Source organism: Vulpes vulpes, chromosome 2 (assembly GCF_048418805.1).
Source record: "Vulpes vulpes isolate BD-2025 chromosome 2, VulVul3, whole genome shotgun sequence".
NCBI classification, from domain to species: domain Eukaryota; kingdom Metazoa; phylum Chordata; class Mammalia; order Carnivora; family Canidae; genus Vulpes; species Vulpes vulpes.
The window spans coordinates 81243361-81260736 of NC_132781.1; the positions used below are offsets into that span (position 1 = coordinate 81243361).

Below are 17376 nucleotides of genomic sequence, written 5' to 3' on the forward strand. Positions count from 1 at the left end.
AGAAGGCACTAATTCCATTTTTGAATGTAGCACAAATGTTTATAGTGCACTTTTTTTTTTTCACATTAGGCTCACAAAAGCAGACATATGGAACTGACATACTCCTTGAAAACTTCACATGTTGATCTTCTGTTAAGAGCAATACAGAATAGGGGTGCCTGGGTGGCTCATTCAGTTAAGCGTCTGCCTTAGGCTCAGGTCATGACCTCGGGGTCCTGGGATTGAGTTCTGTTGGGCTCCCTGCTTGAGGAGCAGGGAGCAGGAGTAGGGAGTCTGCTCCTCTCTCTGCCCATCCCATCCCCAGCTTGTGCTCTCTCTCTCCTACAACTCAAGCAACTATAATAGCACCCTATCTGTGGCTCTAAAGATAAAAAGACTAAGAGTGTTAATCTTGAGAGATTCTTTAGAGATTTACTGTCTGCCTAGGGACAGAGTTCCGTGTTCTGTGCCATACCAGCTGTGTTTTTCTGGACTGTCCATATTGTTCTCAATATGTGTAATCCAGGACTTAAAAAAAAGTCCAGCCAAGACCTGACATTGTGCTAAAACCTGTATTTCTACTAGAATAGCCGTTAAGCATTTAAGCCATGAAATCAGATTGACTGATTTCAAATTCTGCTTCCATCGCTTTTCAGCTGTATGATATTAAATACGTTTCTTAACTTGTTGATGCCTCAGTTTCCTCATTTTAAATGGGAGAAAATGTTTTAGTGAACGATACAGGAAAAATTGTGTGTGACTGTGTTGCAACCAGTTTTTGACCAACAATATTGTTCACAAGTTTATTTCCTACTCTTATTTCTTTTCTCCCCAAGTTTTTATTTAAATTCCATTAATATACAGTGTAATATGTTTCAGGTGCAGAATTCAGTGCTTCATCACTTACATACAATACTTGATGCTCATCACAAGTGCCCGCCTTAATACCCATCACCCATTAAACCCATCCCCCCACTCACCTCCCTCCATCAACCCTAAGCTTATTCTCTATAGCTAAGAGTCTCTTATGGTTTGCTCCTCTCTCTTTTTCTCCTTCCCCTATGTTCATCTGTTCTGTTTCTTAAATTCCACATATGAATGAAATCATATGATATTTGTCTTTCTCTGACTGACTTGACTTAATACACTCTACCTCCATTCATGTCACTGCAAATGGCCAGATTTCATTCTTTTTCATGGCTGAGTAATATTCCATTGCATATGGAATTTATGCATATATACTATATCTTCTTTAGCCATTCATCAGTTGATGGACACTTGGGCTCTTTCCATATGCTGCTATAAACACCAGCAAGCGTGTAACCCTTTGAGTTAGTATTTTCATATCCTTTCGGTAAATACCTACTAATACTGGCTTGGTGAGGATGTGGAGAAAGCGGAATCCTTTACACTGTTCATGGGAATGCAAACTGGAGCAACTATTCTAGAAAAGAGTATGGAGGTTCCTCAAAAAGTTAAAAATAAAGGGGGGGGGCCTGGTGGCTCAGTTGGTTAAACATCTGACTCCTTGGTTTTGCCTCAGGTCATGATCTCAGGGTTGTGAGACTGAGTCCCATGTTGGGCTCTGCCCTGGACATGGAGCCTGCTTAGGATTCTTTCTCCCTCTCCCTCTGCCCACCCTCTTAAAAAAAAGTTAAAAATATAACTACCCTGTGATCCAGTAATTGCACTCTTACTTATTTCTAATAATCACCTTCAATGTAACAATTTGCCAACATCCTGAATATTTAAACATGTGGCCAAGGGTTTGAATGAAATTCCTAAGGAGACGTTATAAAAATACTGGAAGAATAAGCATATAGTTTTCTGAGGGAGCTACTTTGAAGAGAAAGCACTCATGCATCTAAGTTGGTAAAAAATAAAAGAAATTTGATCCATAACATTGTATACACTCCTCATACCTTAAAATGCTTTACTCTCTTCGAAGGAAGCCCCCTACCTATGAGCTACAGCAGAATGTGGAGCATTAGAATTAACCATTTTCATATAAGTTTTATTTTCATAAAATGAATTAGCTTTCTCCTTAAAATTTAGCAAATCTGACTGCACAAAAGCCCATAGTCAGGGAGATATAGTTAAGAGCAAGAGTGAAGTTTAAAAATAATATGCAAAATGATTATGTGCATGATTTGCTGCATATGTGCTGACTGTGGTATAAATTGTGGGCAAAGAAGTATGAAAAATAGACTCTATATTCTCAAAAGACGTTACAGTGTTTGGGGGAGATGAGACTAACTTAGTAAACAATAATTACCTGGGGAAGACATTTCATAATTAAGTGCTATCTTTGTAAGTGGTTCCAAGTTTTGTATAACTGTGGAGAGGGAGACCTATGAGGTTTAAGGTAGTTACAGAAGATTTAGAGAAAGACACGATCTCTAAATTGGGTCTTGGAAGCTGAACAATGCACTGGTAAAAAGAAAGGAAGATATTTTTCATTGCTCAGTTAAAAAGAAGGGGAACTACTGACAGAGGCTAGGAAATAAGAATCAGTCTAGTAATTAAGAAAAGCAAAGAGAAACCCACACTCACAATGTAAGGCTTCATGGCTGGGCAAAATCTTAAGTAAGGCTGTGTAACAGGGGTGGGTCTAATTGTGAAGTGTCATGAATGTCTGGAGAAAAGTTTTTGCCTTGATGTGGTAGGTAATTGGGAATCAATAGGTTCCTCAGCAAGAGAATGGTGTGATGAAATGGTGTTTTATTAAAACAAATCTGCTGGTGGGCTGCAGGGCAGAATAGAAAGAGAAGAGAAGCGAAAGAACTGGTAGAAATCCTAAAGTAATGAAGGCCTGAATTTTGTCTTTATGAGCAGTCTTTTGGCCTAAGGCATTCTTGAGCAAATGTAGGAAATACAGCATTAAAAATGACTTTCATAATTTTGAATTTTATGATTCTTTAATCTGCAAGTGACTTGTAGATATAATGTTATATTTGGAGGCATTTAATCAATAATTCTAATTTTGATCTCACACTTTTCTTGTTTGAAGCCATTAAGTTTTGCTTGTCATGTCTCAAATATTTTCACAAAAAGTTTAAATGCTGGCAGGCCCTGGGGCCTGAGATGGTCATGCTTGAGAATAAAATATTCTTGAAAAGATGAAGTTCCTCTTTCCTGGTATTGTCCACTCTTTAGTTGAGAAGGTAGAAATACTCAAATTACATATATGTGGTCATGGTACCTTAAGCAGCATTCATGAACTTTTAGGGTCTCCCTTTAGTTATCAAAGTACAATGACCTAGATTTTCAAAACAATCAGGTGTTTGGATTCTAGAGGAACACATTTCTCCATCTTCAATAATCCTTTGATATTTAGGAGGAACAAAGAATTTTGCTTTAAGAATTTTGCTTTAAACTGCTTTAAGCAGTTTTCTTCCAAAAACAGGGGTAAGAATGTGAGGATTTAATAAAAAATAAAAACTGTATTTACATTATTTATTGTTACTGTTATTGAAGTATCTACCACTGCTTTGCAATTAGAAGAAAATGGATCAGGCATTTCTATCAGCTCAAGCTCTTTGTGGTTTCATTATAGGTAGGCTTTGCCCCAAGAGCTCTATCCCTGTCTTTATTAAAAAGAAGAAAATAAGGTTTAGGAAAGATGAGCCTCAAGTTTTCCTAAAAGATATAGAGAAGTGAGTATTAATTCATTGGACAAAGAGCTACTTCTCTAATACAACTTTTATATCCTGGAAAGAACAAAGCATGCTCTACTTGGAATAACAGTACTCACTGTTTCCGAACAGGAGGGAAAATTTGGTTATATAGGTAAACGTTTTTTTCCCCAAGATGTGTATTGTGACACTCTGAAGAATGAGGCATTAATTGTAGTAAATATGGTATTCATTGTTCTATTACTTCTTTTAGATGTAATTGAGTAATATTAGGTTTACTGCAAATATGTACTATTAACACCAGTGAGATTACTTATGTTGGTATAAAAAATAAGTTAATATTTTCCTAAGAGATCTAGTCTTAAACAAAATGTTTTCTATTATATTTTAATAGCATATGGCCTTTCAGAAATTCTACCTGACATTTCTGCTGTGACACAGAATAGACTACTGCTTTCAGTAATGATATGGAACACTGCATATCCATACGCATTACTTTACATTGGTCACTCTACATCTGGAAAGTTATAATACCATAACACTTAAAAAATAAGAAGTGATATATTAAGCTTAGTATTACTTGTGATAGACAAACCAAGGTGGAATTTTAGGTTTGAGAAACATACTCTGACTGCCCTTTGGTATTCAAAATGAGAAGCTGGATTGGAACATAGCCAGCTGGTGGCTTCTGGGGTGGCCATTTCATAACCTGAGACACAGACACCGAAAGGGAGGCTAGCTTTAACTTGATGCCTGAAAAGATTAGTACAGAAAATTTAGGTCTTTACTTCGATGATGACCATTATTATGTCTACAGCATATATTTGTTATCTACGTGTACCTATACCACGAATTTTAAACAAGGTAAGTCAGTGCTCATCAGGTCCTTACTATAAATCAGAGAATGATGTAGGCCCTTTACTGTATTAATTTACTTAACCTTAAGTGAATGTGGTTAGGCATTTTTACATTTTAATAAAACTCCTACCTTAGATGCATTTTAATGTTTATTTTTTAAAATAGTAGTTTTCCAAATACAGAGGTAATGAAAGTTTCTTTTCAAATATACTAAGCAAAAAATGAGTTAATAATTTTGGATGATATGCAGTTGTGGCAAAAATCATGGAAGTGGTACTAAAATACTAAAGCTGTAAATGATGGTTCAATGGAATCAATTGCAGGTCCTTGAGAAGATTACTTTTAAAATTTTACAAATGATTGTCACAACCTAATACATCTTGGAAGTGTTGTTTGTAATTAGTATAACTAGTATATAAAAAATATAATACAGCTTTAAGATATTTGGTTTTCTTTTCCTTTTTTGTTTCCTCCCTCCCTCCCTGCAGTCCCTTGCTCTCTCCTTTCCCCATCCCTCCCCCCTCTCCCTGTCTCCCTGCCTTCCTGCCTTTTCTCCTGCCTGCCTCCCATCCCTCCATTTTTCCTTCTTTCTCCTTCTTACATGTTTTTCTCTTGTTCTTTTCTTCCTTTCTGAGAGTTCAGATTTGGTCTTATTCCATGAGAGACTCAATCAAGGTTAAGAATTTCAGGAGATGTAGTTCTTTTCTTAGATAATTTATGGTCCCATTTTTACTTAATCTCCTGCATTAACTGTATTAAGGAGGTTTACTCATAACAACACATCTACAGATCACATGGCCACACGATAGTTACAGTAATTGCACAATTATTTAAATTGGTCTTTCAGTACCTGAATTAGTCGCTGTATCATTATTTATCTAAAAGGAGATTCTAAGAAATATTTAATCATAAAATTTTTTTCATATTTAGATAGATGAATAAAGAACATTAAAAATAAAAACTTTGAAAAGCAAAAATAGCAGCCCTTTCACTGGAGAACATTTCAAATAGTTTCTCTGTATGTCACTGATGAAACTTTAAAATATACATCAACAGCGTGAAGGGAATAGCAATACTATACTCTTTGGTGAGAATTGTAAAGAGAGTCTCCAGGCATTCTTCCTAACAGAATAAGCTACCTATTCTTTATGCATGGCCTGTTTTTTTCTCTACCATTTGAAGTAAGAAGTTTCTTTCTCTTAACAGGATGCATTTGTCAATATCAGCCAGCCTTCCTCTGCAAACACTGCATCAGCCCACATATTTATTCTCTACAATCAACCCAACAATATCTTTGCCTAGCATGCCTCACAGGAAGCCCTGTGTGATCTGCCCAGGACTCCTGAATGTAATCATAACTGCTTCTATACACAGAAAGTCTGTAGAAGAGAGAAGTAATTTTTTCAGGGTGTACAATCAATGTAGAGAGCTAATATGAAACATTTAGGACCTCAAACTGCTTTAAAATCAATGGTGGTAGGGTTTGGGTTTTTTGCGTTTTTTTCTTTATCAATATCATCAAAATAATTGCCTCTACTTTTTATCATGAAGACCAAGGAAAGACAAAATGATCCTCCTAGGAATACTGGGAAATTCTGTTTTTCTTTTATATTCAATAAATGTAGTCTTTGATTTTATTCTCATGCACAACTCATGGTCAGGCACTGTCAAGAACATCAAAAAATCAATTCGGAGTCAACCTAAGTAAGCAAATATGGTAGGGAATTCTCAAAATCCCTCTCAGGCCACAGGTGTCCAGTTAGCCCCAGATTCATTTCTGAAACCTGAAATTTAGTAGTTTCTCTTTGGAATTTGGAGTCCTTTGTGTATGTTAGAAAACCTGACAAAGTTATGTACATTTTATAAATCTCACACACTTGGAAGAGCTATTCCCATTTATGCTGTGTATTCTCTCTAATTATTTTCATTTCTATAATGGTGAGCAATAAAGCATCAGACATAGGTGACTGTCTTCCCAGAATCATCTGCAGGAAAGACAAGCTTAAACAGCACAGAGAAAAGCTTCTCTGTGCAGGGGCAAAGAATGTAGGCTGAAATGAGGAAAGTTGGATTAAAATCTGCTTTCAACATTATGGTGGCTTTGCAAAATCATCTCCCAAGACAGAGTAGTGGAAATACTGTGCTACCTTCCAGCCAAGGAGGTGACTATGTGCGCATGTCTGTTACAACAGAAGGAAAATCTTAAAGCAAATTAAAACGCTACAGGGGAAGATAATGGAAAAGAGTCAGCACCACAGTGGAAATAATACTTCTTTTGTTTCATTTTTTGACTTTGGAAATATGTAAATATTTTATATGATTATGAAATTGAGCTAAATCAAATTTCAAAAATCCAAACCAAAAACAAAAGGTTTCTTTAGTGGTGGCTTAATCGTACAATAAGACACTAAAGTTTAAAATATAACTTTAAAAACAGCGATTCTACTCTATATCCCTAATGGGATATGCCCTAAAGGCAAAATCACTACAAAGAAATCTTAACTTTTTTTGGTAATTCCATCATTAGTAACAATAATGTTGGTATTTTTATTTAAAAACATGTATATACATATACACATATATGTACACATATATATATACAACAGTAAACTAAATACATAATCATGTTAATATATTAGGAGTCAGTATTGTTAATGAAGATGAAAGAAACAAATATAAAATTAAAGAGGTTGAATAAAAGCCCTATAATTTTAAAATTGAATTAGGAATATCAATATGAACTTGTAATGTTTTTCCTCTACTTCTAGGACACACAATGTACAAGTTGATGTATCAGAAGACCAGGGAACTGTCAATGACTACTGAGTTCATGCTGAAAGAACTCGGGAGCCAACTTAAAAGGGCTGCCAGTGGCCAAAGACAAGACAAAGTGAGGATTGAAAGTAATGACAGTCACAGTGGACTGGAATAGGCATACCTGTTACAACCCATCATTTCATAAGGATACACACAAAAAAACCAACAAAACGCCAAGTCTCAGTGGTCACAATATTTGGGAGATTCTAGGGAAACAACTAGCTATTTTGAAAACTGCTCAATAAAGGGAAACAATCAAGCATTTATCTGCCTTCACTGCAACAATTTTACTTCAGATTATCAAATAGTTGATGAAGGAAAGTTCTTGCATAGAGAATAATCTAGTTAATAAATAAAGAAGGAATGTTAGAATATCACATTTTGCAAATTCTTAACAGGTTTAGGCAAAGACTACCACTGGCTGCTAAAATTGTTATGGGCTGAATTGTATCCCTCTAAATTCATCGGTTGAAGTCCTAACATCCAATACCTCCGAGTGTGACCTTATTGGGAGGTAGAGTCTTTATGGAGGTAATCAATTTAAAGTGAGATCATTAGGGTAGGCCCAATCCAATATGACCAGTGTCCTTTTAAAAAGAGGACACAGAGATACACATAGAAAGAAGGAATACAGGAAGAAGCCAGTAATGCCAAGGAATGAGGCCCAGAACAGACCCTTCCTTCATATTCCTCCGAAGAAACCAATTTTGCTGACTCCAGAACTGTGAGACTACAAATTTCCCTTCACAGCCATTTTGTGGCACTTTGTTACACAGTCTTAGCAAACTAATACAATTACATAAAAATTAACAGAATTATTGTAATGGCTAGATCAAGCTGTCAGTGCCTAAATCTGCTCAACAATCTTCACATCACAAAGACATGTAGGCATTTTGTGTCTCCTGACAGAAGTGTGCAATATGACTTATGAAGCAGTCTTGTCAAAGCAAAACAAAATAATCTAAATCTGATCAAGCCTCAAATAGAGGGCATAGAGAAACACATTTACAACAAGGGGATGTAATCACAAAAAAAACCTATGTTTTTTAATTTTTCAAATAATTTACAAGGAGGGAAATAAAGGAACAGTGAACATTTAGTGGAAAAAGATTTCAGATATTTTATCAGTCAAATGTAATGTGTATCTGTTTGACCTTGACAAGTATAAATTATGAGGCAAGAAAAATTACTTTAGATTCTCTTAGTATTAGTATATACTAATATATTAGTATACAGCATAATATTAGTACATAATTCATAGTGTTGTGGTAAAGATAAAATATAACAATAGAAGTAGAGCACTTAGCATAGTATAGTCTCAATTATTTATAAAGTTGGATATTCGTTAGCACATTTCTCTACTTGGATATTAGTATAGCACTCATGCATAGCATAGTTTCAATTATTTATTTACTTTGGTATTAGCTAAATTCTTTGATATAATTGCTATCAATGTTAAATGGCGTGAAGTGTATTACTTATTCTGTATTGCTTACGAAACGTGCACACAAGCCCACATAAACACTCAACATACTTACAAGATGCAATATGACCCAGTATTGAGCCAGAGAATTTTCACTATTCATTCCACTCCCCATTCTCACATAGCTCCTCAAAACCACCTGGCCCCAAGCTCACCTTTGCTAGAAGATGCAGGAAAGAAGCACCGTGAATCTTAGAAAGAAAAGCCAAGGCAAGGGTTAGGAGGGGAAGGCAAAAGAAGCGCAGTTTTAAGAAGGTTAAGAATTCCACTAAATACGTTCCCAGAATTCAGTCATTCCATGCCTGCCATTTTCAGGAAAGATAAACACTGTCTTTCAGCATCCACGGGGTCAGGCCTTGGAGAGAATCAGTGTTTGCAGCCAGCTGGATCATGTTTGGACAAGAGGCAGAACACATCTGGTCATTAATAGTGATAATCGCTCTTTGGTTAAGAGCCATCATTTAGATATAGGAAATGTTGCAGCTGACAATGATTGTGAGTCAGGTGACTGCATCCTACAAATTTTCATTTCAATTTTTCAAAATTTATTTGGTTTGAGAGAGGGGATCGAAAGGTTAAGGAAATACAGTTCATATTTTCAGCAGCTGAACAATCTTGTTGCTATCACAGGAAAATAACCCCAAGACACAGAAAGATATGACATCAAAGGTGTGTTACAAATCTCATTGGCCTACATGAGATTAAAGCCAAGTAAGGTATCAAATCAGAATGAGTTTTCATCTGCCTAAAAAGACTGTGAAAGTCCTCATGGAGAAAGTGAAATTTCAGAGAAGATTTTAAGAAAAAGGAGTAAGATGGGAAACAGTGGTGGAATGAGGAAAAGAGGGTTTGGGGATAATAGTGAAGTGAGAGCATTTCAGCAGGGCTCTAAGGTTGTCAGATAAAATGGGATGCCCACAGTTAAATTTGAATCTCAAGTAATATCAAATAGGTTTTTTGGTATAAATATGATCTATTTGAGTCATATATTTAGGTCATACATGAGTTTGAAATGCCTTGAATGTGCTTAGAGAAATAAGTAGGTTGCTTTATAAAAGTTTAGGCTTCATAGAGGAAGGAAATGGGCAATGATGTGGGAAAGTTGTTTTGGTCACATATAAAAAGTCTTAGATTACACACAGAAGAATGGAAATATGATTCTATGGGGACTGTGGAGACACTTTTTTTTTTTTTTTCGTGTAGGAGTGACATGCACTGTAGGAAGAGTAAGATGGCAGTTGATAAGAACAAGAAAAATTGAGGTAGGAAATTGGCCAGGAAGTGACAGATAGTAAGGATGTTAATTTAGATGATGGAATGGGTTGTAAATGCACATAGCTGAGATACAGCAGAGCAGAAACAATAGATTGGATCTCAGAACAAAAGAGATGTAGAGTCAAAACTGCCTACAAGTTCATTCCTATTGACTTGGAGGATGACGATTTTGGTTATTAGCAGCTGTATAAGGAGGAGAACTTGGTTTTAGAAAAAGAAAACAGGTAATATGAAATAGGGGTCATGTCAGGAGGATCTGGCTGGGTGGGCATCCAGATACAGATGCTCAGGAAGCAATTACAAATATTTTTATGAACTCAGTAATTTGGGTTTTAGATATTTAAGCTGTCACATCAGTGGGTTGATCAAACCTCAAAGAATCCCTTTAGTTCACAATTAGAGGCAAGAGAGGAACCAGTGAGGAAATAGCAAAAAAGACCAGAAGAACAGCAATAATGAAAAAACTGTGCCAAGTTGTGGAAATCCTGGCATCAAGGTCAGTCACTACTCTTAAATCATTCAGAGAAGTCAAGAGTATAGATTGAGAACCAGCAATGGTGCTGGTAATTTTGGACAGAGTTGTTTCAGGAAAGTAGCATGAGTGAAGCAATGGTTTTGGAGACTGAGGAGTAAATGGTGAAGGAGTAGAGGAAACCAAAAATATGAGATATGAGAGGACTGAAGGAGCCAGTGGAGAGGGAAGTCTGAAGATTTGCTAAAAGAAGTGAGCAAAGTCTGAGAAGAGTGTGCAGTAATAAAATGAAATGCATATGTGGAAAGATTGACCTTCGAAAGAGGAGGAAATCATCCCCAGAGTTAAACAGAAGGGAAGAAAGACAGAAATTTAAGGATTTGATGCATGACACTGACAACATCCCATGACAACAATTCAGCTGTTTAGTCTCCATCTTTGAGGAAGAAAAGAAATGACATCATGTGCTTTGAAAGGAGGGGGGTGGAGCAGTCATGGGACATGGACATAAGTTCTGGTCTCCTGCCACATCTCACCACATCACAGATATCTTTCATATAGATCTGTAGCAAAATACAAGAAGTAATAGTGATGGTGGGGCTGCTCCTTGGTGTAATGCATTTTGTCACAGAAGAGGTAACCTTAGAGCAAAAAGCATAGGGAATGGAGCCTCTTCTATTTGCTGAATGCCTGTTGCACAGCAACCTGGCTCCTCCAAAAGCACTAGACTCCCATCAGACATCACTCTATTATTTTTAAGTGTTAACACAACTGTGTATCATTCCTCATGTGTAAAATCTGATTTGGCATAGTTCACAGAAATAGAAAACAACCAATTCTATTCTTGTGGCTTCATATACATTACATTTTAGCATCTCATAATGAGTTTGAATATAGGAGAATTTTATTTAGTTTAATGAATGGTCTTATGATTATGGAATAATTGGAATATTGGTTTTTAAAGGGACTTTAGGTATATTCAGAAAATCCCATTAACCCACCAATGTTAAAAAAAGATCCCATTAGTGTACAGTCTCATTTCATAATGACTATTAGCTAGACTTATGGAAAGAGATAAGGCAGGAATTTCATTCTTCTGAATACCCATATCTAAAATAAGTACAGCTATTAATATACCAATACATATGCTATATGATAAGGATTTTCTAGTACATGTGCTTAGGAAGTAATATATGGCAGTTATTCTTGAGAAGTCAATTATGAAGAAAAAAATACAGGTTGTCCTTTCTAAGACTAGGAAATCTATATCAAAAGAATTAAAATAAACAAGCCTGAATATATAGAATCATAGAAGCAATGGAAGTTAGATTTGGAAGGGAATTTAGGGAGAATTTTATGTAATCTCTTCCCTGTAAGAATGAGGAATCTGAAGCCCAGAGGAAGAAATAGCTTACTGAAGAGCACAATCTAGTTCAGCCACAATCTTCTGACCACAGTCACTAGTGAGTCCCCCTCTGTCACAATGACAAATTTCTGTCATGCTTTTGTGGAATTATTTCCAGGGCCAAAAGAGTGAATATATGGCATATATTGTGCACTCAGTGAATTTTTTTTAATTATTTATTTTGAGAGAGAGAGCGAGCACACACATGTGAGAGAAGAAGGGGCAGTTGGGGAAGGAGATGGAGGGGAAAGAATCTCAAGCAGATTTCCTGCTTAGCGTATAGCCTGAGGGGCAGCTTGATCTGAAGACCCTGAGTTCCTCACCTGAGCCGAAACCAATCAACTGAGCCATGCAGGTGCCTCTGAATGTTTGTTTGTTTGTTTGTTTGTTTGGAAAACTGTATCTGTTCTTGTTACCGATGCCCCTGGGAGTTAGAGAATCACCCCCCTGGGCAGCTTCTCTAGCACCTGATAAATCTATACAAGGCACAACGACTTCAGAAAAATACAACCTAGAATTTACTGTGTATTAACATATTCATTATTTCGTAAGAATTTCCTAATAATGAATCAGGGGTTATTCACTCATTACTGCAGGTGATAGAACCAAGATTAGTAAATTTTTATAACTTGTTCAAGGTTAAACAACCAGAAATGTTGGAGTTGCGGGGAGGGAAGAAGACGACAAGGGAAGAGAAATATCAAAATGATGTGAAACTCTTATGGAGAATGCCGGTGCCAAAAAGAGATCAGAATCCACATAATAAAGGAAGGGTCTATGTTTTCCTTGAGGAGAGCTATTTGTGGGCACCAAGCCTAGGTTGGCTGCAAAGAAGAGAAAGCAATGTTATACAATTTGGAAGGAGGTGTTGACTTCTACGTGTGTTTGAAGGGTGATGACGTAGGAAAAGCACACGTATGGAAATCAAGATACCTGGAGTTTAGTCCCAATTCTGCTGTTACTTTATTGTGCCCTTAGAAAAGACCCTTCCTGTGTTGTGCTTCAGTTTTATCAGTTTGCAATGAGATGTGTTCAACTTCATGGTTCTCAAATATTTTTCTTCCTGTTTATCAATTTCCATTGGTGGAGACTACCAATAATTTGAGAAATGCCTGAAGTAAGATTCTTTCTTGCCAATAAAAAAACCTGGTTGCCCTTTTTTTTTTTTAACAAAAACAACTTTTTATACATTCTTTGCTAATCATATATAATTATTAGACATGTAATTGATTATCGTACTAAGTTGGATTATGGAGTTTTTCTCAGAATATATTTTTTTAAGATTTTATTTATTTATTCATGAGAGACACACACACACAGAGAGAGAGGCAGAGACATAGGCAGAGGGGAAAGCAGGCTCCATACAGGAAGCCTGATATGGGACTCGATCCTGGGTCTCCAGGATCACACCCAGGGCTGCAGGCGGCGCTAAACCGCTGTGCCACCGGGTCTGCCCTTCTCCCAGAATATTTTAGAAGAATAATTTGTCCCTTTACACCTTAGTTATATCTGACAAAAGTTTCATTGACACAAAAAATGACAACTGTTTTCCAGTGTATGCATCATCATCAAGGATCACCACTGATCTTGGATTAGATTTTGTCAGTAGTAGCTATCAACACACTCAAGGGAATTGTTGGTTTATTTTACCTTTTTTTTTTTTTTTTAAAGATTTATTTATTTATTTATGATAGGCATAGAGAGAAAGAGAGGCAGAGATTCAGGAGGAGGGAGAAGCAGGCTCCATGCCGGGAGCCCAACGCGGGACTCGATCCCGGGACTCCAGGATCGCGCCCTGGGCCAAAGGCAGGCGCCAAACCGCTGAGCCACCCAGGGATCCCCCCCTTTTTTTTTTTTTGAGAGACTTTTAGGTCAGAGATTTTAATCTAGAATTGAAAGCTCTTGGGGTACTGAAAAAGTGGAGAAATTACAAATATTATTTTGCAACTGATGCTGTTTTACTATGCAAATGAAGTCCAAATCTATCAACTAAATAATCAACCATTGGGTTAAGTTCAGAAGTTTTAGTGCAAAACTAAGTGCAGAAAAAAAGTGCAGTTTTTTTCACTTGCATATTGTTTTTGGGTATTGATGAATGTACACAAGTTGCTTGTAGCATTTTATCTCTTGTCTCGAGTTTTAGCGTGGTGTTGATGATGTGTGAAGAATTTTAGGGAGCTTATGAAGACTCTAAAACAATAGGAAACTCATATATGAGTTTGTGAATATAGCTCTCGTCGCTTCTCAAAGGGATCACAAAAGGTGACAACAAAGAATAAAGAACCACCACTCTACAATATCCCACAGTAACACGCCACAATTCAGGTATTTCTTTAGTAAAATGGGAAGCTGATTTGAATTCTAGCCCTAAAATTTTTAAATCCTTAACCAAATGAGAGTTAATAATAGACCACTATAAGTGTATGATACCTTTTTTTATACTTGAATCATAAAAAGCCAAATAAAATAAAAGCCACTATGGTGTAAAACATTTTGATATAAATTAAAAGTAACCTAAGTAAATAAAGGTACATCATATTCATGAATTAGAATATTAGATAATTTTAAGATATTAATTCTCCTCAAACTGATCTACAGAGTTAATGCAATCCCAATTATAATTCCAGCAGATTTTTTGGGGTAGAAATCAGTAAGTAGGTTCTAGAAGTTACAGGAAGCACAATGTCTGGAATACTCATCCATAGAAATCTTAAATAATAAGTACAAAGTTGGAGGATTTACACTATTTCATGATTTACTGTATAGCTATTGTAATTAAAATAGTGTGATACTGCTTATGGAGAGACAGATGGAACAATGGAATAGAATAGAGCCTAGAAGTAGACTCTCACTTATCCAGTCAAAGGCACCAACACAATCTGGTGGGAAAAGAAAAATCTTTTCAGTAAATTATATAACTGGATGTTCATAGGGAAAAAAATTGAACCTCAAGCCTTACCTTACATGAAACAAAAATTAATTCAATACGGATCGTATGCCTAAATACACATACTAAAAGAGGGATTTAAGGGAATGAAAACACTATGAATCTTCTTAAAGTTACCACAAAATATTTCCTACTTCTTCAAAATATTGTTTCCTAATTCTCTTTCATAATTAAGTAGCTATACCCAATACTTAGAACACATTTCACTTCCATCTGCGGGGCTCTGAGATAATCAAGCAATCAGCTAAAAAAAGATTTAATTTCTACAATAAGTTAGATATAAAATCTGGCAAACATACATTTTCCTATTACTACGTTTATTATTGGAAGTTCAGGGCAAATCATTCACTTACCTTTGATAAACGAAGTTGCCTAGAATTAGCTCAAATGATTCCAAAAGAGATTTTCTGGTCTGCAACATAATTTTGTTACATAGATGAAACTGTCTATACATTCCCCTACTTGGTTCTCTTCCTTCTGCCCATTTCCAAAAATAAAAAATAAAACATAACAATAATAATAACTACAACAGTAACAGTGAACCATGCAACACAAAGTCATTTACCGGAGTCCGTAGAGAACTGTTCCATCAGGATGAAGTCGGATCATTCGATTTTTCACTGTAACTCCATGCACAAATGATTTCTTGTCATTCAGAAAGTAGGTGTCTGGCACCCAGAGTTGGTCAGCTACCCTGTTGTCTAATGTGAGGTTTAGCGGGATTCCAGAATAAGAAAGCCTTTTGTCTTTCCAAGACTGCTGGAAATACATGGTGAGTGTATAATCCTGTGAAATAAATGAAAAAAAAATTGATCATCATCATCATCATCATCATCATCATCATCGAAGATCTTTTGTTATGAAAGTGATAGTAGGTGGTATTGTGTATTCCCAGAGATCCACCGTCCTGCTGATCCTGAAGAAGTTACACCTGAATACACAGAAATTTGCACCTCTGTGTATAGGGCAGCCAGTAGGCTAGAAGAACTGGAGCAATAATTGAATGCATGCACAAGCATTCACTCCAATGTAAGGCAAATCCATTTAACTGAATTTTAAGGTTTGAAGTTAAGGTAGCGATCATGGGTGAAGCCATAAAGGAAAGTTATGCTGAGACATCCATGTTCACCCATGTTCATCCAGGTTCAAAAACCTGCCTTTGAATATTATATTTATGGTATATTTATAGTACTATTATGGTACTATTATTGTGTGCGCAATAATAATAACTAAAAATTGGTGTGCTGAAAAGGAGAGGGTGTTTTCCAAACTGCAAATGCCTTTTGAATAAATACTGCCGTTTGCATTATAAAGGTCGTCAATCACCATTATCTGGATCTTTCTAGCAAATTACAACTTGTCTACTGGTACTAAAAAGTAGTTTATAAAGCACGTTTAAATGGAGATATTTATTTGGCCTGAGAACTGAAATCTGTGATGGAACTGCTCAACTATTTCTCTCTTATCTGATTCCTGCTTTGCTTTAGGAATTGGTTTGAGTTCAGAGCTGGGTTTGTGCTTGAGTTTGTTTCCTCACCTCTTGTAAGAGGTAATACTGAAGACATCCTTTTTTACTTTTTTTTCTGCCGAGATTTTCCCTGGCAGTGAGAGACAGGAAGATTCGGGCTCAATAAATAGATCAAGCTATTAGAGAGGAGCCATGATGATTATGAGAGTTTTAGTTATCTATTTTTAAAGAACCCTATTATAGAAAGTGTAATTGTCCATTAAAAAATGGTAGCAGGGGATCCCTGGGTGGCTCAGCGGTTTGGCACCTGCCTTTGGCCCAGGGCGCGATCCTGGAGTCCCGGGATCGAGTCCTGCGTCGGGCTCCCAGCATGGAGCCTGCTTCTCCCTCCTCCTGTGTCTTTGCCTCTCTCTCTCTCTCTCTCTCTCCCTATGTCTATCATAAATAAAAAAATCTTTAAAAAAAATGGTAGCAGTAGGGACACCTCGGTTGCTAACTGGTTAAGCATCTACCTTTGGCTCAGGTCGTGATCCCGAGGTCCTGAGATGGAGTCCAACATCGGGTTCCCTGTGGGGAGCTTGCTTCTCCTCTGCCTATGTTTCTACCTCTCTCTCTCTGTGTCTCTCATGAAAAAATAATAAAAAAATAAAATAAAATAAATAAAATAAAAATAAAATAATGGTAGCAGTAAAATCATAAAGTCTTTAAGATGTGAGTCCCAGTGTAATAAAAACAGAAAGTTCATTTTTGCTTTTAAAGGATATTTATCTGTCAGTAGTGACTGTGAATGCTTTAGCAACAGTTAAGAAAACACTGCATAACTCCTGCACAAGGTCTGTGAACTGCCTATATTGTATATACCACTAATTGAGAAACACTGACTCACATCACGCCTTACATCTGGGCAAACCATAGTTTATTTAGAACACTTTATGGATCTATATTATATGCATTTCTGAAAAATCGCAAATATAAGACAATATTTGTTCTGGATAATGAATTCCAGGGTCCTTTAACCATTATACTTAAGAACACTT

The 17376-nt window shown here is 36.4% G+C and overlaps 1 protein-coding gene across 1 annotated transcript in view; it reads right to left on the bottom strand.

Annotated features, from left to right (window-relative positions):
* Positions 1-17376, bottom strand: part of GABRB1 (gamma-aminobutyric acid type A receptor subunit beta1) — a 360466-nt gene that overhangs the window by 221855 nt on the left and 121235 nt on the right. Inside the window, exon 4 of the mRNA XM_072749077.1 lies at positions 15437-15657. Coding sequence (XP_072605178.1) covers positions 15437-15657 — 221 coding nt within the window. The remainder of the gene's footprint in view (positions 1-15436; positions 15658-17376) is intronic.